Source organism: Cyanistes caeruleus, chromosome 28, assembly GCF_971803275.1.
Source record: "Cyanistes caeruleus chromosome 28, bCyaCae1.hap1.1, whole genome shotgun sequence".
Taxonomy (NCBI): Eukaryota; Metazoa; Chordata; class Aves; order Passeriformes; family Paridae; genus Cyanistes; species Cyanistes caeruleus.
The window spans coordinates 5,382,414-5,408,804 of record NC_141728.1 but is presented as its reverse complement, the minus strand read 5'-3'; the positions used below and the strand labels follow the sequence as shown (position 1 = coordinate 5,408,804).

At 47.7% G+C, this 26,391-nt stretch overlaps 2 protein-coding genes across 15 annotated transcripts in view; both read right to left on the bottom strand.

The window, feature by feature from the left end:
- Positions 1–4,135: 4,135 nt before the first annotated feature.
- Positions 4,136–26,391, bottom strand: part of LOC111944645 (olfactory receptor 14J1-like) — an 86,428-nt gene continuing 64,172 nt past the window's right edge. For 6 of the 14 annotated variants that reach the window (XM_086865111.1, XM_086865101.1, XM_086865105.1 and 3 more), the window contains 2 exons: positions 5,450–5,669; positions 4,136–5,322 (listed from right to left, as the gene is read on the bottom strand). In XM_086865111.1, the coding sequence (XP_086721237.1) occupies positions 4,371–5,303 (933 nt within the window). In that variant the 5' untranslated portion in view covers positions 5,304–5,322; positions 5,450–5,669 and the 3' untranslated portion in view covers positions 4,136–4,370. Of the gene's footprint in view, positions 5,323–5,449; positions 5,725–26,391 lie in introns of all 14 variants that reach the window. The other 8 variants (XM_086865104.1, XM_086865107.1, XM_086865110.1 and 5 more) reach the window with 2 other exon arrangements.
- On the bottom strand, positions 11,017–12,367 carry LOC147649104 (endogenous retrovirus group K member 5 Gag polyprotein-like). The gene has a single exon (XM_086865043.1). The coding sequence runs from the start codon at positions 12,282–12,284 to the stop codon at positions 11,040–11,042; it is 1,245 nt and encodes a 414-aa protein (XP_086721169.1). The 5' UTR covers positions 12,285–12,367; the 3' UTR covers positions 11,017–11,039.

Sequence of the window (26,391 nt, the reverse complement as noted above, 5' to 3'; positions counted from 1 at the left end):
TGTGTGTGTGGAGTTTAAGGAAGGTACTGATTTGGAATTATGTAGATGGTAATAGAATAAGGGGTGGATTATGTCCTGGGTTGCAGTATATTCTATCACCATCCTCATGTACTGTTGAAACCAGGTGAGGCAGTGCTCCCTGCCTCCCCCCCCCCCCCCCCCCAGGCTACCTTCTGTTAATGGGCCCATCAATGCCCTGCCCCATGACTCATAGATAACTTCCCCCTGTATTGTCCCCTGTTAATGGGCCCACCACTGCCTTGCTACATGACTCAGAGATAACTTCCTCCTGGACTGTTTTCTGTTAATGGCTCATCAAGGCCTTATCTCATGACTCACCATCCCATTGTGAGATGCTCCTCCCCGAGGGAGGAGCCAAGCATTCCATACTGGATATAAGCTGAGAATTCGAACACCACAGCAGCCCTTACCTACGGGACTTCCAGAGGACAAGAGCTACTGCTGAACTTTCAGCTGAAGACCAGACCCCCTTTCTTCCAGAAGATCACGCTTCAACAAGACCACCTCATCTGGACGACTACCATCACCCTAACAGGGTTCCAGGCTGTATTCTGACTCTGTCAGTGTTTTTGATATTATTGCATTTATTCTTTTTATCATTTTCCTATTAAATTATAATTCTGACTTGCGATCTCTCACTAGTTTGATTTCAAACTAGTACAGGGATCTAGTGGGAAACTTGGACACAAGAAGTGGAATATTGGTCCAAAACCAAGAAATTTGGGTGGAAAAAAGGAGAATTGGCATGCTCCAAAAAAAGAGAAGTTTGGACCCAGAAAGGAGAGTATTGGCACTGAAAGGCAGAATTTGGGCATAAAAAAGCAGAATTGGGGTGCTCAGGTGGGGAATTTGGACCCCAAAAATGGATTCTGTGTCTAAAAAACGGAAATTTGGGCTCAAAAAAAGGTGAATTTGAGTGCCCAGATGGGAAATATGGACCCAAAAGGGACTATACAGCTCCTAAAAGGAACAGTTTGGCCCAAAACTGGTGGTTTGAGCAACAAAAAGGGGCAGTTGAGATGTAAAATTGAGAGTTTGGATTAAAACAATGGGAGTCTGATGCTAAAAGGTCAACCCAGGTGAGCCAATGGCAGCCAGGGGGAAATTTTGGGGCAAAAAAGGGAGATTTTGGATGAAACAGGGAAGTTTGGGCCAGAAAAAATGGGAGATTATGTCAAAAAAGTGAGAATTTGGGCTCAAAAGTGGGAATTTGGGGACAAAAAACAACATTTTTAGCACTCTGGTGGGACATTTGGACACAAAAAGGGGAATTTGGGCCTAAAAAGGGGTAAATTGAGCACTCAGGTGGAAAATTTGGATGCCAAAAGGGGAATTTGGGTTTTAAAAATGGAAATTTGGACTCAAAAAATGGTGAATTTGGGTGCCCAGATGGGAAATGTCAACCCCAAATTGGGAATTTGCCTCCCAAAAGAAACAGTTTGGCCCAAGACTGGGGGTTTGAACAACAAAAAGGGGCAGTTTAGACCCAAAAATGAGAGTTTGCATTAAAACAATGGGAGTCTGATGCTGAAAGATCAACCCAGGTGAGCCAATGGCAGCCAGGGGGGAAATCTGTGGCAAGAAAGGGAGATTTGGGATGAAAAAGGGGATTTACGGCCAGAATAGAAGAGTTGTATCCAAAAAGGGAGAATTTGGGCATAAAAAGGTAGAATTTGTGTGCCCAGATGGGAAATTTGGACCAAAAAGGGATAATTTGGACCAAAGAGGGGTAATTTGGAACAAAAAGGTGGAATTTGGGCACTCAGGTGAGAAATTTGGACCCAAAAAGTGGAATTTAAATGAGAAAAAATAGGTATTTGAGTGCCCAGATGGGAAATTTGGACCCAGAAGGGGAAATTTGGTGTTAAAAGGGAGAGTTTTGGTCTAAAAAAGTGGAATTTGGGTGCCCAAATTGGAAGTTTGGACCAAAACTGGGGAATTTGGGACCTATTTCTAGGGGAAAAGATCCATTTCAAGCTATCAACTACTAACATCAACTAACTTAACAACATTCTAACAACTTTAGCACAACAAAAGGTTAATTTGGGTGCCCAGATAGGAAATATGGACCCAAAAGGGAAGATCTGGCTCCTAAAAGGAACAGTTTCGCCCAAAACTGGGGGTTTGAGCAGCAAAAAGGGGCAGTTTAGATGTAAAAATGAGAGTTTGGATTAAAAACAAACAGGAGTCTGATGCTAAAAGGTCAACTTAGGTGAGCCAACGGCAGCAGGGGGGAAATTTGGGGCAAGAAAAAAAGATTTAGAAAGAAAAAGGGGATTTGGGGCCAGAATAAAAGGGAGTTTCTGTCCAAAAGTGGGAATTTTGGGTCCCAAAAATAGGAATTTGGGTCCTCAGGTGGAAAGTTTGTACCTGAAATGGGGACATTTGGGCCAGGAAGAGAGAATTTAGGCCTAAAAATGGGGAATTTGGTTGCTCAGGTAGGGTATTTGGACTGAAAAAGAAGAATTTGGGGCCAAAAATGGGGACTTCGGTCCCAATAAAGGGGAATTTGTGTGTCCAGATGAGAAATTTGGAGCCAGAAGTGGGAATTTGCCTCCCAAAATGGAGAGTTTGGCCCAAAACTGGGGTTTTGAGCCACAAAAAGTGTTAGTTTAGACCCAAAATTAAGATTTTGTTTTAAAAAAATATTAAAGTCTGATGCTAAAAGGTCAACTCAGGTGAGCCAATGGCAGCCAGGGGGGAAATCTGGGGCAAAAAGGGGAGATTTGAGATGAAAAGGGGATTTTGGGCCCAGAAAAAAGGGGAAATTAGGTCCAAAAGTGAGAATTTGGACTCAAAAGTGGGGATTTGGGGCCAAAAAAGAACATTTTTGGCACTCAAGTGTGACATTTGGACTCAAAAATGAGAATTTAAGCCTGAAAAGGGGGAAATTGAGCACTCAGGTGGAAAATTTGGATGCCAAAAGGAGAATCTGGGTCCAAAAACCAGAAACTTGGACCAAAAAAAGGTGAATTTGGGTGCCCAGATGGGAAATATGGACCCAGAAGGAGGAATTTGGCTCCTAAATGGTATATTTTGGCCCAAAACTGGGGGTTTGAGCAACAAAATGTGCCAATCTGGATCTTAAAGGGGCAGTTTAGATCTAAAAAAAAGGAATTTGGGGCCAAAATGGGGAGTAATGAAACCAGGAGCTTGTAATTAACTCATGTGTGTGGACATGATTATAACTTGAACCAGCCCCACGCTGGATTTGGGGCTGAGCCCAGGAGCCTCAGGCACTGAGAGAAGGGTGAAGAAGCTGCTCCAGGAGTCCAAAGGCAAAGTGCAAGTCCCTTGGAGCATCAGTGGCCCCAGGGAGGGCAGGGAGTGGCAAAGGCTCCCCAGGGAGTGGGGAGAGCAGATCCTGGAGGCCAGGGCTGCAGGGAGCCAAAGGCTGTGAGCAGGAACTGCAATGCTGAGCAAGCCCTGGCTGGCTGGAGGCAGCAGAAAGGCCAAGCCCTGAGCCCAGGCCTGGCACAGCAGGGCCTGTCCCTCACGGGGGGCTCGGGGCTGTTCCTGGGGCAGGGGGATGTGAGGGGCAGCAAGGACAAATGCCATCAACCTGGGGGACCCTGCAGATCCTCATGGAACCAAGGGCCAGCGTGAGCCAGCAGGGCCTGACGCAAACAAGAGGCCCCTGGGAGCCTGCGGGGCTGCAACAGCCCACAGCACTCCAGTGATGGCGGCAACCAAAGGCTCCTTGACTTGCCTTTGGTGCACGGGACAAACCCCAGCAGATATTCTCAAGGGACACAGAGGCAAAGAACATTCTTAGTTGCAAGGGACCCCCAAGGACCAGCAATTCCAGCTGTCAAGTGAATGGCCCACACAGGGATTGAAGCCACAGCCTCGCTGATATCAGCACCATGCTCTGACCAACGGAGCTCAGAGGTGAAAACCACACAGAATTTTACTGGCAAAGTACAGAGAACCAAGGAACTTGGGCAAAGCATTTAATGCAACATCCAGTTGAACATAAAACACTTTCCACAGCAGAGACTGCATTAAGTTAGCCCATTTAACCTGGAAAGCTTGAACCCTTGGGTGTTAAGGTACCCAAAATCATTCACTGCAGAGCCAGAGAAGCACTGAGGAATGATCCAGAAAACACAGGTCAGGGCAGGCATTTGTTTTTATTTAAATGCACAGGGAACAGACCTCTTGCAGGTCTTTGTGTTTCACAGGAAAGGTAGATATTCATGTAGAAATACAAAAAGTAATACTACAGTATTTGTAAAACACACAACAGTAGAAAAAGTTACCAATGAGTAAATGCACAATTAGGGAATAATAAAGCTAAGATTCCAAAGAGTTACATTCAAAAGGCTTTGCAGCAGAAAAGAGAGAGTTTAATACTTCTGAAAATACAGAGTCATCAATTTTCTCAGGGCAGCCTTGAGCTCCTGGTTCCTCAGGCTGTAGATGAGGGGGTTCAGGGCTGGAGACACCACCGAGTACAGAACTGACACTGCCAGATCCAGGGATGGGGAGGAGATGGAGGGGGGCTTCAGGTGGGCAAAGACTGCAGTGCTGAGGAACAGGGAGAGCACGGCCAGGTGAGGGAGGCAGGTGGAAAAGGCTTTGTGCCGTCCCTGCTCAGAGGGGATCCTCAGCACAGCCCTGAAGATCTGCACATAGGAGAAAACAATGAACACAAAACAGACAAGAAATAAACAGATGGAAAACAGAAGAAGCCAAACTTCTCTGAGGTAGGATTTGGAGCAGGAGAGCTTGAGGATGTGTGGGATTTCACAGAAGAACTGGCCCAGGGCATTGCCCTGGCACAGGGGCAGGGAAAATGTATTGGCTGTGTGCAGCAGAGCATTGAGAAAGCCACTGGCCCAGGCAGCTGCTGCCATGTGGGCACAAGCTCTGCTGCCCAGGAGGGTCCCGTAGTGCAGGGGTTTGCAGATGGACACGTAGCGGTCGTAGCACATGATGGTCAGCAGGAAATACTCTGTTCCAAGAAAGAAGACAAACAGAAACAGCTGTGCAGCACATCCTGAGTAGGAGATGGTCCTGGTGTCCCAGAGGGAATTGTGCATGGCTTTGGGCACAGTGGTGCAGATGCAGCCCAGGTCAGTGAGGGCCAGGTTGAGCAGGAAGAAGAACATGGGGCTGTGCAGGTGGTGGCTGCAGGCTATGGCACTGATGATGAGGGTGTTGCCCAGGAGGGCAGCCAGGGAGATGCCCAGGAAGAGGCAGAAGTGCAGGAGCTGCAGCTGCCGCGTGTCTGCCAGTGCCAGCAGGAGGAAGTGGCTGAAGGAGCTGCTGTTGGACATTTGCTAAGGAAATTTTTATCTGTGGAGGAGGAAAACACAGCACAGAGTCAGGCCACAATTCTATGAGCAAAATATATTGCCTATCTTATAGCAATTTAACATTCAGAGTCTCTCTTTTTACAAACACTTTTCTGCATTCCCCTCACCTGGGCTCTGGGATTTGCAGGCACTGAGAGCAGGGACTCACAAATGGGCTCTGGAGGATTCCTTCTTCTTGTGCAGTGAGAGGCAAACGAGAACACTGGCTGATCTCCAATTAACTGAAGTCGTGCTACACCAAAAAGCTGTTCAGATTTCCTGTTGGCAATTTGCTCATCTGAAGAACTGAGCTGAAGGAATTCCTTGTATTCGTTCATCCAGTTGAACCTGCTGCAGTTAGGAGAGGTGGTGGGTGTTTGAAATGCCTGACGTTTCTAATGCACTGCAGGTGAAATGGTGTGGGCGTGAGAGGCACAGGGATGGTCTCAGTGCAGGGACAAGAGAGCAGCTCTGCCCATCAGGGCTGTTCTCACTGCTCCTTGCTGGCAGCTTAGAGCTGAAGGAGAGGCACCCAGAGGAGTTCCCTGGAGAGAAACAGGGCACTGCTGAGAGCAGAGAGCTCTGGCTTCAGAGAGCACAGTGACAGAGCCCTCGCCTTCTCTCAGGGTGTCTCTTTAGGATCTCAGCTGTCTCCTGCCAGGCTGGGGCACAGAGGGATCATTGCAGCTGCCCAGCTGCAGCTGCCCAGCAGCGTTTCCCTGGCCCTAGCACTGAGCTGTCTCCTGCACAGGGATCCCAGGCAGCCCAGAGACACCACAGGAGAGCTGTGCCCTTCTGGAGGGCACCCTGCAGCCCTGCAGGACAGCCAGGGAATCACCTGAACGGCCCCTGAATGGCGAGAGCTGGGCACTCTGCTCCCACAGACACATCTCCACAGCAGCATCCAAAGGCTCCCTGCCTGGACAGGCACCTGCCCCCCCCAAACCCTTGCACTGCCTCAGCAAACCCACTGGTGGCAACAAGGACACACAGGCACCTGGGGATGGCAGGGAAATGCCACAATGCTGCCGCCAGGGGAGGAGGGAAACAGAGACTGATGGAAATCAGGGGCTTCTCCTTCCCCGGGCTCCGGCTGCTGCAGGGGCAAAGCACACCCGAGCCCCCGTGGGCTGAGGGCAGGGGCTCTGCTTAGGCTGGGAAAGGAGCCCGGGCAGGAGTTGCTGGGGGAAGGTGTCTGATGCACAGGGACAGCAGGGAGGTGCCCACATCCCCCTGGCCAGCATCTCTGGCAGCAGCTCCCTGTCCCTCCCTGCCCGTGTCTCTGCTGAGTGGGGCTGTTCCTGCCAGCAGCGTCTCCCCGTGCCCAGCTCCGCTCCCTGCCAGGGCTCACAGAGTCCATCCCCACCCCACGGCCCCGGCACAGCTCTGCCTGTGCAGGGACCTGTCCTGTGCCTCTCAGGGAGCAGCAGGGAAGCCCCGCTCTGGAGCTTCTTCTGCTCCACACCAGGACATCCAGGAGAGCCACCCTGACAGGTCCTGTCAGTGCTGCCATTGTCACAGACACTCCCAGCAACTCACCTGCATTGCTCTGCAGCCAGACTCACCGTGTCCAGGGGCTGTGCAGATTTCTCCCCTGATGGGGTCTCTCCTGTTCCCCCACCCCAGGCTACCTTGAACCTCTTCCTCACTCCTGCTGCCTGCCCTTGCTGCCTGCAGGTACTGCCCTGCCTGCCCTGTGGCCAACTGCTCTGCACCAGAGGAACTGGGAGAGTCCATCCAAATGATCATGGAAACCATGGGATGTGCCAGCCTTAGGAGAAGCCTCCAGGAATGGAAGTTTAGCTTTGCTCTAGCCAGAGAATTATTCTTTCAAACACTGTGAAGATTTCTCCTCTATCAAGAGCTCAGTCACCCTCCCTGTCGGAGAAGGGAGACGCAGACACCAGGTGGTCGTCAAGCAAATCTCGTTTATTGATCATTACACTCGTGTTTAAATACATGATTTAATTAGCTCATACATATTGCAAAAGTATAGCTCATCATTGGTTATTCTGCTATCTAAGTCACTGCGGTACATAGCTATGTGCTTCTGCATTCTTGCGGTTACCAGACCGTCCCTGGTTCTTCTTTCTCGTTCTGTCTACCACATTCTTGTTCTCCTCCCCATATCTCAAGGGCAATCCGTCCTTGAGACTGCCTCTGCACTAGTGGTGTTTTATCTCTAGCAAGTTTGTACAGTCATGGCCTTTCTCGCTTAACCATTCTGCCACAAAAGTCTCCACACTTCCCCCGTTTTCTTTTTGGATTACGAGGTTAGCGTGTTTTTCTAACAAGGCCGTAGTTAATGCAATTAAGCGGTTCTGAATGCATTGTAAAATACATGGTCCAAAAAGCAAAATTATAACAACAAGCAAAACTGGTCCGGCCAACATCATAAGTACATTTTTCACCCATCCTCTCATACTCCAGGAATCTAACCATTCACCTACTGGGGCTGACTCAAGGAGGTTACTGGCCATTGGCTGTATCAATCCAGGGCTTCACCCATCTAGCTGGAATCCACAGTGTTCCTGAGGGGGTGGAAACACAAACATAACCTCTGCCCCAATACAAGACTTCCGCAGGACCGTTCCATAGTCCTGTTTTCGGGTCTCTATATCGAACGACAGCTTTTAGACTCTGTCTCTCCTTCTGTCCTTCCCTTTCTGCATGCTTAACTGCTGGTGGTTCACTTTCATCCCCAAAAACACATAAATGATTTAGAACAAAAAGAGTCCTGGCTAATTTTTCCTGTGGATCTGTTATTTGCTCCTGCTTTCTTAGATACTGTTTCAAGGTTCCATTTGCTCTTTCAACTATGGCTTGCCCCGTGGGTGAGTGAGGAATTCCTGTAACATGTTTGATTCCCCACAATCTCATAAATCGACTGACTTTCTGACTAATATATGCAGGTCCATTATCAGTCTTTATTTCTCTTGGCAGTCCCATTACTGCGAGACAGCTGGTTAAATGCCTAATCACCTGATTTGCCTTTTCCCCCGATTGAGCTGTGGCCCAGATATATTTGCTATATGTATCTATGGTGACATGCACATACTTCATTCTGCCAAATTCAGAAACGTGCGTGATATCCATCTGCCAAATGTCATTACTCTTCAACCCTCTAGGGTTTACACCACAACCCAACCCTGTACCACTATTGTGATGACTGCAAACTGGACAAGCTCTTACTATAGCTTTTGCTTCTTGGATTGCTATTCTATATTCTCGCACCAATCCTTTTGCATTCTGGTGGAATCGAGCATGCGACTCCTTGGCTTCTGTTATTTTGTCATCAACTACATTCATTACTAATCTATCTGCCCTTGCATTTCCTTCTCCTAATCCTACATCCCACTTGTGGCTTCGAATGTGAATAACACAATAGGGTTCTGTTCTAGCCCTCACAGCCCGTTTTAGTTGCAACAACAATTCATATAGTCTTTTGTTCTGGACTTCCTTGACTGCTGCATCTTCTATTCTTTGTCCTACCCCTGCTACATAGTAAGAATCTGTGACTACATTTAAAGGCCCTTGTAGTTTACTTAATGCCCACACAACGGCAAGAAGTTCTAATGTTTGCAGACTGTCTTCTGGAGCCGCTTCAATCAGGTGATGTTTCCATTGGGACCCTTCCTTCCAGGTTATGGCTGCTTTCCTTGACTTTTTCCCGGCATCTGTGAAGACCGTAACGGCTTCTGGTATAGGCTGGTCTGACCGCAACGGTTTTGCAACCCAGTCCCAATCTTTTAACCATAGGAAATGTCATGGTATTAAAGGTCCTGTACAAACAGATGCTCCTGATCCCAGCAACGCTGTCTGTAACTCCTCCGAATTATGCAGGTACCAGTCTAGGTCTTCGTTTTTTATAGGTATGTAAATTGTTGTAGGTTCAGTTCCAGTAATTTCTATTATCCTGGTACGGCCTTTACATAACAGGGTGGCCATCTGTTCAATTTTTGTACTTATTGTCCTTTTTGCTTGTAGTGGTGGGGATAGCCATTCCAGGACCCTCATTTCCCCCGCTTTTTTCTGCAATTGTGTAAGAGCGCCGAGAAGATGTTCTGAGGTATTCCATATAGTAAGGTCAATGGGCAAGTCAATATCGCGACGGGAAACAAAACCTACTTCTATACACTGGAGAATATCTTTGATTGCTTTGTTCTGTTGAGGGGAAATCGTGACAGGCGAACTGGGATCTGTTCCCTTCAACAGTGGGCAAAGGCAGTTTAGTAAGGTGTTTGGGATGCCAGCTATGGGTTTCAACCATTGAAGATCACCAAGTAGGCGTTGCGCGTCATTTAAAGTGACAATTTTTGTTGAGAGCTGCAGTTTTTGTGGACGCACAATTTGATTGGTAATAGTCCATCCCAGGTACTTCCAAGGTGCGGTCTGTTGTATTTTTCTTGAGCAACCACAAGAGATGCTTTTGCCAATGTAGTTTGGATCTCTCTCAATTGATCAGAAGTGAATTGGGGCTTTTGAGCAAAAAGAATATCATCCATGTAATGATAAATTATGGTCTCAGGCCACTTTTGCCTCAAAGGCTGTAGGGCTGCATCGACATATAGTTGACACAAGGTAGGGGAGTTACGCATGCCCTGAGGCAATACTGTCCATTCAAATCGCTTATCAGGTTCCCCTCTGTTAATTGCAGGCAAGGTAAAGGCAAATCGCTTTGTATCTTGTGGGTGGAGGGCGATAGTGAAAAAACAGTCCTTTAAATCGATGATCAGAAGGGCCCAATGTTGTGGGAGCATAGCTGGATTCGGAAGACCTGGTTGCAATGCTCCCATAGCTTCCATTTGATCATTTACTGCTCTCAAGTCATGCAAAAGACGATACTTTCCAGATTTCTTCTTGATCACAAATATAGGAGTATTCCATGGGCTAGTAGACAATTTTAGATGACCTTGTTGAAATTGTTCTCTGACTAGTTGATGTGCTTGCAACAAACTTTCCCTTTTTAGAGGCCATTGCTTAACCACCACTGGTTTGTCGGTTGTCCAGGTAAGTGGAATAGGGAAAGTCCAAGCAATGGCAATTACTCCAAAGGGTGCTCATTAGATAGAACAACTCCAAGCTGGACTAAAATGTCCCTTCCTATTAAACACTGTACTGTTGGAGGTAAAGGGACAACCGACAACACAGCCACTAATGTTTGCCCATCTATGATCACTTGTATAGGGGGTGTTCTTTTAGCTAGCGTGTATCCCCCGACTCCGGTCACTGTATCCATGGTTTGTCTGGATGGCCAACTGCTAGGCCAATGCTCCGGAGATACTATGCTGGTGTCTGCTCCCGTGTCCAACAAGCCCCAAAGTTCTACTGATTGTTCAGCATATTTCAATGTTATTTTCTTTTTTGGTCTGCTGTTTAAGTCCATTGTGAGCATGGCTGTCCCTGATGATCCAAATCCTTGATTATTCCGAGGGCCTTGCATCAATGTTTGAATGCCTTTGGTTGTTTGTGGCAGTGGTATAAATTGGGCAATGCGTTGACCGGCTTCAACAGTAATTGGAGGGTAGAGCGTATATGCCATAATTTGTATCTCTCCGGTATAGTCCGCATCTATGACTCCAGGTAAAACAAATAGGCCCATCACAGAAATCGAGGAGCGCCCCAATAAAAGTCCTCCATATACTTGTCCTCTAATCTTTATTGGGCCGTAAACTCCCGTAGGAATTTGAACAGGGTGTGTTGTCATCAGCGTTGTTTTTATTGCTGCTGCCAAGTCAAGTCCCAAGCTCCCGGCAGTGGCTGGTTGTAGACACGAGGTGGCGCTGACGTCGCGGCAGCAACTTGTGTCTGGGCGCGGCCGCCATTCGCGCTCCGCCGTGAGTTTCCCGAACGTCGGCGGCAGGCAGAAGAGTTGTGCGTATTGCTTTGACAATTTTGGCACCAGACCCCAGTCGCGCGGCATTGTCGCCTCATGTGCCCTCCTCCTCCACAGCGGTAGCATTTCATGGAAGGGGGCTTCTGGGTCGCCGCCGCGGTTGCCGCTGCTGGAGCGCGGAGCGGAGCAAGAGCAGCTAACACTTGTGTCTGTGTACTTTCTGCCTGTTTCTGTAACCCCTCTCCTAATGCTTTAATGGCATTCACTAGGAATGCTTGTTGCCCTGTTGGTTGTAATGCCATTCGTTCTAAGGCTTCCTCAATCGTCCAATTAGCCCCCAGGGTCGACAGAACTCTTTTAGTAGTCTCGTTACTATTCTGCAAGGCACACTGTTTAAGCAAAGCCCCTCGCATATACTCAGGGACCCCTGCTCGTTCTATAGCGGTAGCAGCCTTATCAACAAAGTCTCCAAAAGACTCCTCTCTCCCTTGTTTGATTCCCATATACATGGGAATTCCTGAGCTATCTTTGACCTGACTGATAGCAACTCTAACCAGACGCATAGCTTCCCTAACTTTGTCTGGTCCGGAAATCATCTGAGCCTCGGTTCTTCTATAATTTCCTAATCCCATCATCTCTTCCACTGTAATTCCCTGTAACGGATCACCGGGTCCTCTTTGAACTCCAACCGACTCTTGAACTAAAGCTTGCCAATGTGTGTTAAACAGCAGCTGCTGATGTTCAGTAAACATCAGTTTCACAATGCTTCTACAGTCATTGACAGTTAGCAAATGCGTATCAAATATGTAGTCTATCATTTGTTTAGCTGGTTCACTCTTAAATCCAAATTGACTCACTGTCTGTCGCAGCTGAGCTAACAACTTCCAATCAAGAGGTGTATAGGTCCCTAACTGAACAGCTTGTCCTTGTTGGTTTACCCCCGGGGTGTAAACTACAGGCAGAGCCCACGTCCTCGCCGCCTCCACGGTGACTTCATCCCCACTCTCTAGCCCATGCTTAGCCAATGCGTTCCATGCTTCTCCCCTCTGTCTAGCCATTTCCTCCCACAGGTCACTCTCTGCCCCAGGGACAGGATCTGGCTCTGGCAGAGATTGTGAACTACGCATTCCAGGCTTAACAGATTGGGCTGAAGGGTCCTTAATATCAGAGGTGGCTACGACAGGCACTTCAACGTCCTCTGTGGACTCATTGAGAGGGGGCGCCGAGGGCCAAGCACAATCATCTTTGCCCAAACTTTTAGAAGCAGGTATAATTACTTGGGAGACACTTGGCGCTAAAGGTTCATGATCTCCATACCGTGCATTCCTTTTATAGGCTTCTACTGCTTGCTGAGCCGCTCTTTTTTCTGCCTGATGTTTCAATAGAGTATTATGCACAACTCGCCAAATTTTTCCTAACTTTGTTGCTGTTTTATCTTCTTCTAAGACTGCTTCACACAACACATCTCCTAACTTACGCCACTCACTCAATTCATGTACCGTGTGCGGGTTGGAAAAACAACCCTTCGCGTGACCCCATGCTAGCAATCCCGGTACGTCTTTTCTAGGATTTATGTCTCTAACCCCCAGCTTATCTAATAACCCCAAAAATAAATCATATGCTGCTTGCCTGTCCATTTTTGTCATCAGCGCTGTTGCACCTCTCCGGCTCCGGCAGCACGTATGGCTCAAGACCACCGATGTAGTCCTTGAGGGTGCTTTCCCTTCGTCGTTTAGCACCGACCCGGGTGCCTCGGGTCCCAACACTACTTCACCGACCGTGGCGTGTTCTCTCCCCCGCTTTCTTCTCAGCAGGGGGTCGTCGTCGGGGTCGCCATTTGTCGGAGAAGGGAGACGCAGACACCAGGTGGTCGTCAAGCAAATCTCGTTTATTGATCATTACACTCGTGTTTAAATACATGATTTAATTAGCTCATACATATTGCAAAAGTATAGCTCATCATTGGTTATTCTGCTATCTATGTCACTGCGGTACATAGCTATGTGCTTCTGCATTCTTGCGATTACCAGACCGTCCCTGGTTCTTCTTTCTCGTTCTGTCTACCACATTCTTGTTCTCCTCCCCATATCTCAAGGGCAATCCGTCCTTGAGACTGCCTCTGCACTAGTGGTGTTTTATCTCTAGCAAGTTTGTACAGTCATGGCCTTTCTCGCTTAACCATTCTGCCACAAAAGTCTCCACATCGAGTTATCAGCTAAACAGCATTCACTAATGCAAGCATTTGTGTATCAGAAGAGAATTGCTTTGGACTACTTGTTAGCAGAAGAACGGGGAGTCTGCAGCAAGTTCAATGAATCTGAATGCTGTGTAGAAAGAGATGACCATGGAGAAACCATAAGAAACCTTACAGCAGAAATGAAGCAAGTGGCACATGTAGCGGTTCAAAAATGGAATTCTATCCTTCAAGCTTCTTGCTGGGATCAATTGTTTGGGGGGAATTGTCTGGGGAAAGATTGGTGGAAAAACTGAGGATTTTTAATATGATGTAAAAGAATGGGGCTCTTATTTCTGCCTTGTCTCATCCCATGTTTTATCCGATTCATCCATTCTGTTGTCTAAGGCATGCAAATAGCAGCAATGCCCATTGATCCTGAGTTAGCTCCAATAAAAACTGGCCAATCCAAGGGAATACCCAAAATATCTAAAAGAACGGAATTGAAAGAAAAGAAAGAGAGCAGAGCTGCTGAAGCTCAGGCCAGATTTAAAGTTCAGACACAACTATTTGACAAGTAGCATGAAGCTACTGCACAGCCAAAAGATAGCTCAGGATACAATAGGCATTACCTGCATTGATGTACAATTAAGCACCCAAACAAAAGAATCAAATACTAAAATAACCAATCTTATCAAAAATTATTCCTTGTAAATACTGATTATGAAAGTAGTGAACTGTATCCAAATTTATCCTAAAAGCACAAATTAATTAATTCATAAAGAAAGCGGGGGGACTGTGATCCATAGCATGAATAAAATCGGGCAAAAGTTGTAATCTTGTCTGATAAGAATCCTAGCATATTTCCAGGAAACCTTCCCTGACGAGATTCTAGTGACATGCAGCAAGGCCAACATGAATATTCATCTGCAAGGGGCATATCTCCAAGAAACCTCCGTCCCATAAGATTAGAACGATATGCACTCATAAATATTCACCTGCAAGAAGTGTATTTCCAAGAAACCTGATGAAATGACAACATATACGCCCAAAACAGCATGAATATTTGTCGGCAAGCAGTGTATTCCAAAGGAGCCCTGAAGAGCCTGAAAACATAAAAAGCACCTTGGGACAGTTGCAGTTTGTGAAGCACGGTGGGGAAGTGCTGCAGAGCCTCCTCCCTGTCTCACCTGGTGCTGTTTGCCTGGCACAGCCCCAAACTGATTTTTGCTTCTGGTTTCCTTTTGATGATTGTAATTTGATTCTAGAATAAATTTCTTCTTTTTACTAATCAAATTGGCTAATCATTTATAACAAATGAAATTAGAATTTGGACAACTAGGTCCCTTGAGCTAATAACAGTTTAATTAAAAATGAATACAATTTAGTAAATTGAATAGTAATTTGGTAGAAAAGAATATAGTTTAGTAAAAGAATACAATTTAGTAAAAAATTATCATTTATATATATGTAATTTTCCAGTAATTAAGTATGATTAAAGCATAAGCAAGAAATAAACCGTGTTATGGGGAGGGCTTGTTACCCCACCTCACACACAGAACTGACCGGGGTACGGAGGCTTCCCACCCTGCCTCACGTACAAAACAAAGCCCTTAAAGCTAAACTTGTATACTGTATGCTTACACATATTCATTAATGTTTGCCATAAGTTTCCTCCTATTTCTGATTTTTCTGATTTTATGTCACTATTCTTCACAGCACATGCTCCACTTGTTGTTAGGGGGTCTTCAGTCTTCTTTTGGTGGTCTTTTGGTGAAGGCTTCTCCTCTTCCTCGTTGTCCTTTGGATAAACTTTCAGGTTTGTGGGTGCGTACTAAGTGTTGTTATGTAAGTCTACTCATTAGTCTGATATTTACTGATTTTTAGGCCCAATGCCTAAAGTCATTCTAATTTTGTCCATCTCAAGGCCATTTTCCTCTTGGGACATCACTTATCTTCCAGACTACATCCTGTACCTCAGTTTTAACATGTAACATCTGTAAAGGGGTGCATCTGCCTTGTAACACTGATTCTTTTGGTTGCTTCTTATAATAACTTTAATAACAGTTACAATTTAGTTAGCACAAATCAATTCCATTTATTACACCACCCTCCAGGGTACCCAAAATTTGAATATAGATCCCTCTCTGCTGTGCTGACAATTTCACACCCATTTTGCTTGATGTTAAGCTGCCAGCACAACAAAAATCCACCCTCCCCTGCAGCTAAAGAAGCAACTTAACAAACTAAAGATCAAAGTTCCAGGGCCAGTCTCAGGGACAGGGTGCTTTCCACAGCCAACTATCCTGGCCTGTAGGTTCGTGGCCCCCCTCCAGCACCCCCAGGGAGCAATGCACCCTTCCCACAACTTGTGAGCACCCTCAGCCTAACTTTTGGCTGTTAGTCTGAGCTCTGGGGAGACAAGGACGAGAGGGAGGTCTTTTGCATGGGATAATAGAGGGTTTATTGCTCTGGGGAATCTTGGGGGCAAAAGACAGAAAATGTGAGTGTGCAACAGCTGAAATATGGAGGTGGTTCAAAGGGAGGGTACAAAGCATCAGCTAATCAGAGATATCCTGGGGAGGGTAAAAGGCAGGGTTCACAAAATCATCATCCAATTGGGGCCCAAAGCACCAAAGATCCACTGTGACACTGCAGGGCCCAAAGAACCAAGGATCCACTGTGGCTCCACGGAGTGTCATGGAACCATGGAGACCATTGTGACACTGCAGGGCCTCATGGAACCATTCTGACACCAAGCTGGCTGGGAGTGTGGATGTGCTGGAGGGCAGGAGGGCTCTGCAGAGGGAGCTGGACAGGCTGGATGCAGGGCCCAAAGCCAACAAGGTGAGGTTGAACAAGACCAAGTGCCGGCTCCTGCACTTTGGCCACAACAAGGCCTGCAGTGCTCCATGCTGGGGACAGAGTGGCTGGACAGCGGCCAGGCAGAAAGGGAGCTGGGGCACTGATGGACAGCAGGCTGGACATGAGGCAGCAGTGTGCCCAGGTGGCCAAGAAGGCCAATGGCCCCTGGCCTGCATCAGGAATGGTGTGGCCAGCAGGAGCAGGGCAGGGATTCTTCCCCTGTGCTGGGCACTGCTGAGGCCACACCTCGAGTGCTGTGTCCAGTCCTGGGCCCCCAATTGAGGAAGGCCATGGAGGGGCTGGAGCGTGTCCAGAGAAGGGCAACAAGGCTGCTGAGGGGTCTGGAGCACAAGTCCTGTCAGGAGTGGCTGAGGGTGGTGGGTTTTAGCTCCAGCTAAAATCACCAGAATACTTCCTTCTTTCTTGCTGTGAGATATGTATGAGGAGAAGGGCAAAACAGGCTTAAAACTGAATAGGAGTAAAGAAACTTTATGATCAGGACTACAAGAATAAGAAACAGGCATAAAAGTGTTAGAAATCTTTCCTCCCCCCGCAACCAACTTTTCGATTCCCAAGTGACACGGCAGAGACAAAACCTGGGATGTTAAAGCAGTGCCAACTATACAATAGTCTTTTCATCAGTCTGTGCAGGGAGAGGAGTTTTCTCTTGTCATTCCATGGAGAGTTCTCCAAAAGAAACAGTTTCCTCGTGGGTTTTCATTTCTACAAATGGCAGTCACCCAGGCACAAACTCTGCCCTCTCCTCCCATTTTCACACCACTCAGAGGTGTGTTCATGGGCCATGAGCTAAGGGGTATATTTTAAAAATGAATTAAAAATTCTACTTCTTTTCTTTTTTTTCCCCAGTTTCATTTTTATAACCAGAGGGTCTGTTGGGGTAGACTCCCTGAGTCTCCTTCAGTCTTCTTGTGGATGTGTGACTGCAACCACCCCTCCTTTCCCTTCTTTCTTTTGGCCATCTCACTTCCACTTTGGACACTCATTTTTCCAGTGACCAAATTCTCCACAGTACACACATTGGTCTCTACCCAGTCGAGATAGGCCTTGTTTGGGTGGTCCTTGTCCATCCCTTCCTTTCCCTTTTCCTTCCTCCTGTACCACTGCTACTAGCTTCTTCATTTCTTGCTTATATCCCTCTTCTCAATTGCTGAAAACGCTCCATGCCTCTTCCAATAAGGCTTTTAAGTTTCACCCATCTGCCCCCCAAAGCTTTTGGAGTTTACACCTCATGTGCCCCGTGGATTGTTCCAGAAATAGATGAACTATATGCTGTATTCCTACTTCAGAGCCTGGCTCCAGTAGTGTGTGTCTGCGCATCGCGTCCTTCCAAGGATCTGGAAAGCCAAGGTGATCTGTCTCTTGTTGTCTGTCTGTGCTGTAGTCAAAATTCCCGATGCAGGGGGAGCAAGTACAGTCTCTGATAACAGACTCGGTGCTTCTTTTCCACTCCCTTTTACTCTTAGATGAAATTTTAAGACTACAAAATCTGTGTCTGGGTTGGGTGGACGAATGGGGATACAATTTAACACCATAATCAACCCAGGACATTCCACCCCTTATCTCCATAGCGTCAACTTACTGCCAAAACTAACATTCTAACTCTGCACACATTTACATACATAAAAACTTCTTCTCTGCTGCACCCAAAAAATGCAAGCAATATATCTATCATGCTCTTGTCACATCTCACACCAAGCTACTGAATCTGGGCCTCACGCTGGAGAGCTGCAGGATTCCCCACTCTCTAATTTCACTCACTCAAAACACCATCTTTCACTTGCTCGTACCTTCAACACTTAAACATTTCTTTCTATTTCATGTCTGCGTGGTTTAATGTACAGACAATGGCAGTAACCTTTTACCCAAGGATCAGGTCTCCTTGAGGTACACATCGTGTTGTTCCATCTCTCTGCATTATCCACCATGTACAACCTGGTCCTTGAGCAAAGACAACCCCACAAATGGGTTTGTCTGTGCTCGAGGTAGAATTGACCCAAACTGTCCTCCCTAGCAGACCTCTGACATGTACCACGGGGACTTTATCTACTAATTGTAAAGACTCAGACTGGGAGGACCTGCTCGGTTGGTGGAACCTCTGGTGTTGACTAACCAGGTGGCCTTTGCTAGGTGTTGCTCCCAGTTTTTTAAAGATCCTCCACCCAGTGCCTTTAAGGTGGTTTTTAACAGTCCATTGTACCTCTCCTCTTTCCCAGCTGCTGGTGCATGGTAGGGGATATGGTACACCCACTCAATGCCATGTTCCCTAGCCCAGGTTCCCAACAAGAACATAAGGCTGTTCTTGAAATGAGTCCCATTGTCTGACTCAATCCTCTCAGGGGTGCCATGCCTCCAAAGGACCTGCTTTTCAAGTCCCAGGATGGTGTTCCGGGCAGTGGCATGAGGCACAGGGTAGGTTTCCAACCATCCCGTGGTGGCTTCTACCATTGTGAGCACGTAGCGCTTGCCTTGGCGGGTTTGGGGCAGTGTGATGTAGTCAATCTGCCAGGCCTGCCCATACTTGTATCTGGACCAACGCCCACTGTACCAGAGGGGCTTCAAAAGCTTGGCCTGCTTGATCGTGGCACACGTCTCACAGTCATGGATAACCTGAGAAATGCTGTCCATGGTTAAATCCACCCCTCGGTCTCATGCCCACTTATAGGTGGCATCTCTACCCTGATGACCTGAGGCATCATGAGCCCATCGGGCTAGGAACAACTCTCCCTTTTGTTCCCAATCCAGATCTAGTTTTGACACTTGTATCTTTGCAGCCTGATCTACCTGCTTATTATTTTGGTTTTCCTCATTAGCTCTACTCTTGGGGACATGGGCATCTATGTGGTGAACTTTCACTGGTAGTCTCCCTATCCTGGTAGCAATATCTTTCCACTCTTTAGCAGCCCAAATTGGTTTTCCTCTACGCTGCCAATTAGCCTCTTTCCACCTCTCCAGACATCCCCACAGAGCATTGGCCACCATCCATGAATCCATGGAGAGGTAGAGCTTCGGCCACTTCTCTCTTTCAGCAATACCCAAAGCCAGCTGAACAGCTTTGAGTTCTGCAAGTTGGCTTGATCCACCTTCTCCTTCAGTGGCCTCTGCGACCTGTCGTGTGAGGCTCCATACGGCTGCTTTCCACTTCTGGTTCATCCCTCCGATGCGACAGGAACCATCAGTGAACAGAGCATAGCGTGTTTCTTCTGCTGGCAGTTGGTTGTACGGTGGAACTTCTTCAGCCCTTGTCACTTCCTCTTGTTCTTCGTCTATGAGACCAAAATTTTCACCTTCAGGCCAGTTTGTAATTATCTCCAAAATCCCAGGGCGATTCAGTTTACCAATATGGGCGCGCTGTGTGATAAGAGCAATCCACTTGCTCCGTGCGTCACTGGTTGCATGATGGGTGGAAAGAACCTTTCCCTTGAACATCCATCCTAGCACTGGCAGTTGGGGTGCCAGGAGGAGTTGTGCTTCAGTGCCAATCACCTCTGAGGCAGCTTGGACTCCTTCATAAGCTGCTAAAATTTCTTTTTCTGTTGGGGTGTAATGGGCTTCAGATCCTCTGTAGCTTCGACTCCAAAATCCTAATGGTCGGCCTTGAGTCTCACCAGACACCTTCTGCCAAAGGCTCCAGGACAGACCATGGCTCCCAACTGCAGAGTAGAGCACGTTCTTCACATCTGGTCCTGTCCTGACTGGGCCAAGGGCTACTGCATGAGCGCTCTCCTGCTTGATCTGAGCAAAGGCTTGTTGCTGCTCAGGGCCCCAGTGGAAATTATTCCTCTTCTGGGTGACCAGTTAAAGAGGGCTCTCAATCTGACTGTATTCAGGAATACGCATTCTCCAAAACCCTATGTTACTTAAGAAAGCTTGTGTTTCCTTCTTATTAGTTGGTGGAGACATTGCAGTGATCTTGTTGATGACATCAGTAGGAATCTGACACTGTCCAACTTGCCACTTTACTCCCAGGAACTGAATCTCACGAGCTGGTCCCTTAACTTTGCTCTTCCTGATGGCAAAACCAGCTTCCAGAGGATCTGGATGATATTATCTCCTTTCTCAAACACTTCTGCTGCTGTGTTCCCCCACACAATGATGTCATCAATGTACTGCAGATGTTCTGGAGCCTCACCCTTTTCCAGGGCAGCCTGGATCAGTCCATGGCAGATGGTGGGGCTGTGCTTCCACCCCTGGGCCAGTCGGTTCCAGGTGTACTGCACTCCCCTCCACGTGAAGGCAAACTGAGGCCTGCATTCTGCTGCCAGGGGAATGGAGAAAAATGCATTGGCAATGTCAATAGTGGCGTAGCACTTCGCTGCCTTGGACTCCAGCTCGTACTGGAGCTCCAGCATGTCCGGCACGGCAGCGCTCAGAGGTGGAGTCACTTCATTCAATGCACGATAGTCCACAGTCAATCTCCATTCTCTCTCAGACTTGTGCACAGGCCAGATGGGGCTGTTGAAGGGTGAGTGGGTTTTGCTGACCACCCCTTGGCTCTCCAGCTCTCGGATCATCTTGTGAATGGGGATCACAGCATCTCAATTTGTCCTATACTGCTGGTGGTGCACCGTCAAGGTGGCAATTGGTACTCGCTGTTCTTCCACCTTCAGGAGTCCTACTGCAGATGGGTTCTCTGATAGTCCAGGCAAGGTGTTCAATTGCTTGATGCCCGCTGTCTCTACGGCTGCTATCCCAAATGCCCACCTAAGTCCCTTTGGGTCCTCAAAATACCCGCTTTGGAGGAAGTCTATGCCCAAAATGCATGGGGCCTCGGGGCCTGTCACAATGGGGTGTTTCTTCCACTCATTTCCAGTCAGGCTCACATCAGCTTCCACTAAAGTCAAGTCCTGTGATCCCCCTGTCACACCAGCAATAGAAACAGATTCTGCCCCCACATGTCTTGATGGGATTAGCGTGCACTGTGCACCAGTGTCAACCAAGGCCTCATATTTTCATGGTTCTGATGTGCCAGGCCAATGAATCCATACAGTCCAAAAGACACGGCTTTCCCTAGCCTCTGCCGGGCTAGAGGCAGGGCCCCTCTAAGCCTGGTTATCCTTCTTTCCCTGGGTATATGTCTTGGATGTTCCTTCAAGGGAATCAGACATGTCATCATCATCATCATCATCATCATCATCATCATCATCATACTTGGAAGTTTGACTACAGGCTACTGGAGCGGCTTTTTTTTTTGTGAAATATCTTCTCTGAGTTTTGCTGTTTTTTAATTCAAGCATCCTTTTTGCCAGAGCAGCAGTAGATTTTTTATCTTATTTTTTTATGTTTTCTCTACAGTCACGCAGGAAAAACCACAGCTCAGCTCGTAGCTTTTTTTCTTTATCTGGAGAACTTCTGCTTTGTGTACCAGGGCTCCTGGTCTGTACTGCTGAGACTGGAAGAAGGTCCTCCCTGAGTTTCTTGAATTTCTCCTCCATTTTGTCTTGGAAGTTTTGCATACATGTTCCCACAGCTGCAATTGTTGCCTGCATGGGGCCATGCACGGTCTCTGCATATGCTCAGAGCTTCTTCACCATATCCAGCACGGTCTCCTCCCTGTCATTCCGCTTCATTGTTGCTAAAGCAGAAGCGTATTCTTGTGGCCCAAGTCAAACAAGTTTTCACCACATCACAGATGTACATGGCACCAAGTCTGGATTTCTAGTACCTAAGTCACCCACAAAGACAATCTCTACTCTTGCCATTTCTCTCAAGCGCTGAATCCCTTGTTCTATGGTCTTCCAATGAGTTTGCCGTATATAGAGATCATCTGCACACAGATATCTTTGTGCCACACTTCTCAGGACCCATTCCAGAGACTCTAAGGGTCAGCCCCCCTCATCATTCCTTGGTCGATAACCGGATCGTGTGACAGGGACCCCAGATGCCTCGCTTCAGTGCCATCCAGAACTGTAGCCTCACCTGCAGCATCCCACAGACGAACTAACCAACTAATTATAGACTCATCAGGTCATTGAGTGTAATCCTTTCTCAGGCCATGAAGGTCGTTCAGGGAGAAGGGCTCACCAGTGCCTTCTGATTTTTGGTCAGTTGCTGGTCTTGAGGGTCCTTCCCTTGAATGACCATTATCATCATCTACTGGCCGATGGGTTTTGGTTTTGAATTCCATGCCTCTCGTGGTAGGAGCAACAGACACTGGCTTGGGTTCACTGTCTGGTTTGGCTGCTGGCTTGGGCTCACTGTCTGGTTTGGCTGCTGGCTTGGGCTCACTGTCTGTTTTAGCCTGAGTCACTGGGGTAGCTGCTGATTTATCTCCTTGCCCTACAGTGTCTAGCACCGTGCGATAAGCATACGCTAGGGCCCAGCTTATTGCAATGAGATTTTTCTCCTTAGAATCATCATAGCAATTCTCTTCCAGATATTTCCCTACTTCATCTGGGTTCTAAATTTGTTCACGTGAAAATTCCCAGGCTGGGGGATCAGAAAATTTCTTCAGAGTCCGGCCCATTCTCTCCCATTCTCTACACCACTCAGGATTTCCCACACCTGAGTCTACTTCTGGGGCAGGGGTCTCGTTGGCTCCTCTGGATATCTCAGCCCTCACTCTAGAGAAGTTGCAGACCATATAGAGGCAGCTTAACAGCTGAACTACCAGGAAAGTGAGCAGGAAAGTGGTATCCTTAACACTCAGGGGAAACTGGGTATTCTCAAAGAGGGACATAACAGATTCAAAGGAGAAGAAGGAAAGAAAAGGCTGAAAAGCCTCATCCCCTGCTCTTCCTCTAACAAACTGGGTGCAATTACCAATAAACTCCCAAAATGTGCTACTGGGACTGGGAGGCAGGGTCGGGCGAAGAAACCAGAAGCCAAACATACCTGGCAGAATCTTCAGTAGTTTTATCAACTTCCTATAAATAATTATCACCGAGCCCAGCACAATAATCATTCTAATCTGTGCCCCTCTTCTGTAAAAGAGGGAAAAGACAGATATAAAAACCTCAAAAAATTCTAGGTACCAGATCCACATGAAGGCCTCCACCCCGAGAGATATTGTGCATCCAAACAACACGGCTACTGACTGCTTTATCCCAATACAGAGTCAGTACAACCAAAATACAGTCAGTAATCACTACAGGTTTTTACACTTTCTCTTCCCACGCGCTGAGAGCCAAGAACTGTATTTGTCCTAGTTTAGGGCAAATTTGCAAGACAAACTCTAAATGGGGTTTTTCCAAGAAAGAAAAAATTCAAATGACCCCTCCCCCTGCAACTGGTCTGGGAAATGAAAAAAAAAATTCTTTGGAGAGAAGTGGAAAAAGCTGTTTATTTAACAGAAATTGAATAATATTAAATGATAAAACCTCTTGCTGTTTGATGTGATGGCAAATCCAGGAAGAAAAGTCCTTTTCATGTGGTGTAGCTTGGCTCGCTCAGGCTCTTATCAGTCCCTCCAGCGCTGGAAAGTGCCGAGGCCCAGGCCCCGGTGGGCCACAGGCGTGAGCTCCCGGGGTTTGTCTGGGTGTTTTTCAGTCCAGAGCAGGTTTGCACAGATCCAGGAAAGGAAACAAAGATCCAGGGAACTCCTCTGCCTCAGCTAGCTAAATCTAACTAAAAACCAGAGAGAAGCTCTGTCCTGCAGTGTATCCGTTCTGCAGCCACCACAGTCCAGGAGCCGGGTGTGGGGGAGTGATGTTTTTTTTTAACAAAACCTGAGCGTTTCTTCTTGCTCCCCTTTGCTCTCAGAGCCAGTCTTAAATGTGCAGAACTTAATATATAACATAAACCAGACAACTGGGGATACCAGTATCATAAAGTCACCCCAGGAAAAGGTGTGAGCCAGTGTGGACAACCTTGCTCCACATTCCCCAACCCCATTCTCTGTATCCTCCCTCACCTGGGACCTGCTTTGCTTGGAGAGCTGCCTGCACTCAGGAAATAGAGGTTTTTCCCTTTTTTTTTTTTTAAGCAATCTGACACTCCTAAGTTCCATTGTTGAAAACAGACGCACTCCTCAAGTGTGTGCCAGCCCAAGGTGCCACCAAGGAGGTTCCCCTTCCCCAAAGCAGAACCCTGCAAGGAATGTTTGAGACCTTTGCACTCCTTGACTGAGGCCCTGCAGTGTCACGGAGGCCCCTGGGTTCCAGGAGGTTCTGCACTGTCCCAGTGGATATTTGGCTCCATGGAGCCCCACGGGGTCACAATGCTCTTTTTGGTGCCACCAGGCCCTGATCTGTCACAATGGGCTTTTGGTTCCATGAGGTTCCGTCCTCAGCAATGGTCTCTGTAGTTCCAAAGTGTCACAAGGGCCCCTTGGTTCCAGGAGGTTCATTGGTGTCCCCATGGTCCCTTGGCTCCATCAGGCATCCCAATGTCACAAGGACCCCTTGGTTCCAGCAGGTTCCTGGAGCAGGACTTCCCCTGGGCCACAGAAGGGCTCCTCTGCTCTGTCCAGCAGCTGGGGCCATAACTCAGGGCATCTCCCCCTCACAGCAACTGGGGAGATAACCCAGGCCGCACATCTGTCCTGTCCTGACTTCTCTCTGCTGCCAGGGAGCTGCAGTTCCCAGCTGCCCAGAAACATCTTGCCTTGAGAGCAGCCTGAAGGGAGATGAGCCTTGGATTCTGGACTGACACACACTTCACTTTACAAACTAGAAAAGCTACACAAAACTTGCACAAAGCACAACTCTTCTGCATCGTCCCTGGAAACGGGCAGGGCTTCTGTGCCAAGCCTGGATGCATCTTGGTGGTTCCTCTCTGGAAGCTGAGGGAAAGAAAGGGCTCCAGGTGTGCTCCACCATCAATTGAGTGCTGAGTTCCATTGACTCCTAATCTGTGCCAGCTCTTCACGAGCTGTAATATAGGGAACTTGATTGTGCACTGTGTTTGTATCCACTAGCACTTCTTTGGGTTATCCTGTGGAGGAAGCAGTCTGTTTAAAGTCTCTTGTCTGTTCATCTTGAGTCCATTCAGTAAATAATTCATTTTCTATTCGAACTAATGGGCCATTCTAAAGAACTTGAGAGCAAGATCAGTTTGGGGTGCAGGTGGCCTGAAACAGAACTCCTGCCAGAAACCTGAGCATAGGCAGGACTTGACTAAACTTTCATTCCATTTGTAACAACATATTTCATTAAAAAAAATACAGAGAGAGACGATCTTTTTTCCCATGTATTCTTTTCCTGTTTATACACTGATATCAGCAATCCCCAGGTGATATTGATCCCCAGCACCTCCTCCTGCACTCTGAATAGATGTGAGAATCAAGACCCTTCATGGCTGACAATCCATCAGACTTTGTCCCTACCCCCACCCCACCAATTCCCTCATCCAAGCCCTGGCACTCAGAGCAGCCTTGTGCAAATCTGAGCTCCCTCCCCTCCAGGCTGTGCCTGCAGCTTTCAGCTCCTTGGCTCCAACTCCCACCTGCTTTCCTTGCAGAAGGAGCTGCCCTAGACACAGAGGGATGTTCATTCATTGTCAGCAAACAAAGCAAGGGAAGGCACAGCTCCATCCAAACAAAAGTCATTCCTGTGCTGGATATTCAATCCACTTTGCACAGCAGACAGTCTCAGTGCAATGGAAAACACCTTCTGTGCCCAGCACAGGTGTCAAGATGCCCCAAAGCCTCCGTGCCCCAATTCTGCCCAGATTTGCTCTTTGCACACATGAGGCACACGCTGAAGGCACGAGCTGCCTCCATGGCCAGAGGGAGGAAAAGAGAGAAAGTGGCTGAAGAGCTCTCTTGTGCAGAGCCACAGCTGCACTAATCCCAAACTGCTGGGATTGCTCCCAGCAACTTGATCCAACAGCCTCTGCAGCATCTGTTCCCCGGCTCAAAATCTGTCTGGATGGGCAGGCCCGAGGAGTACTGGGGAATGGAGCCACATCCAGGGGTGTCCCCAGGGCTCAGGGCTGGGGCCAGCTCAGTTCAATCTCTTTATTGCTGCTCTGGCCCAGGGCACCCAGGGCCCCCTCAGGCAGCTGCCAGGGGAGCCCAAGCTGGGCTGTGTGGGAAATGCAGGCACAGAGAGCTCTCAGGGCCTTGAGCATACAGGCCCAGAGACAGAGATGGACACAGAGTTTGACCTGAGACCACGGGGAAGGCTTGGGGCTTTAGAGCAATGAAGCTCTACAAACATGAAATAAGAATAGGAGCTTGTAATTTAAGTCAAAATATGTTTGAAACGTGCTTTCAGAAACTAGAAATATGCTTTCTA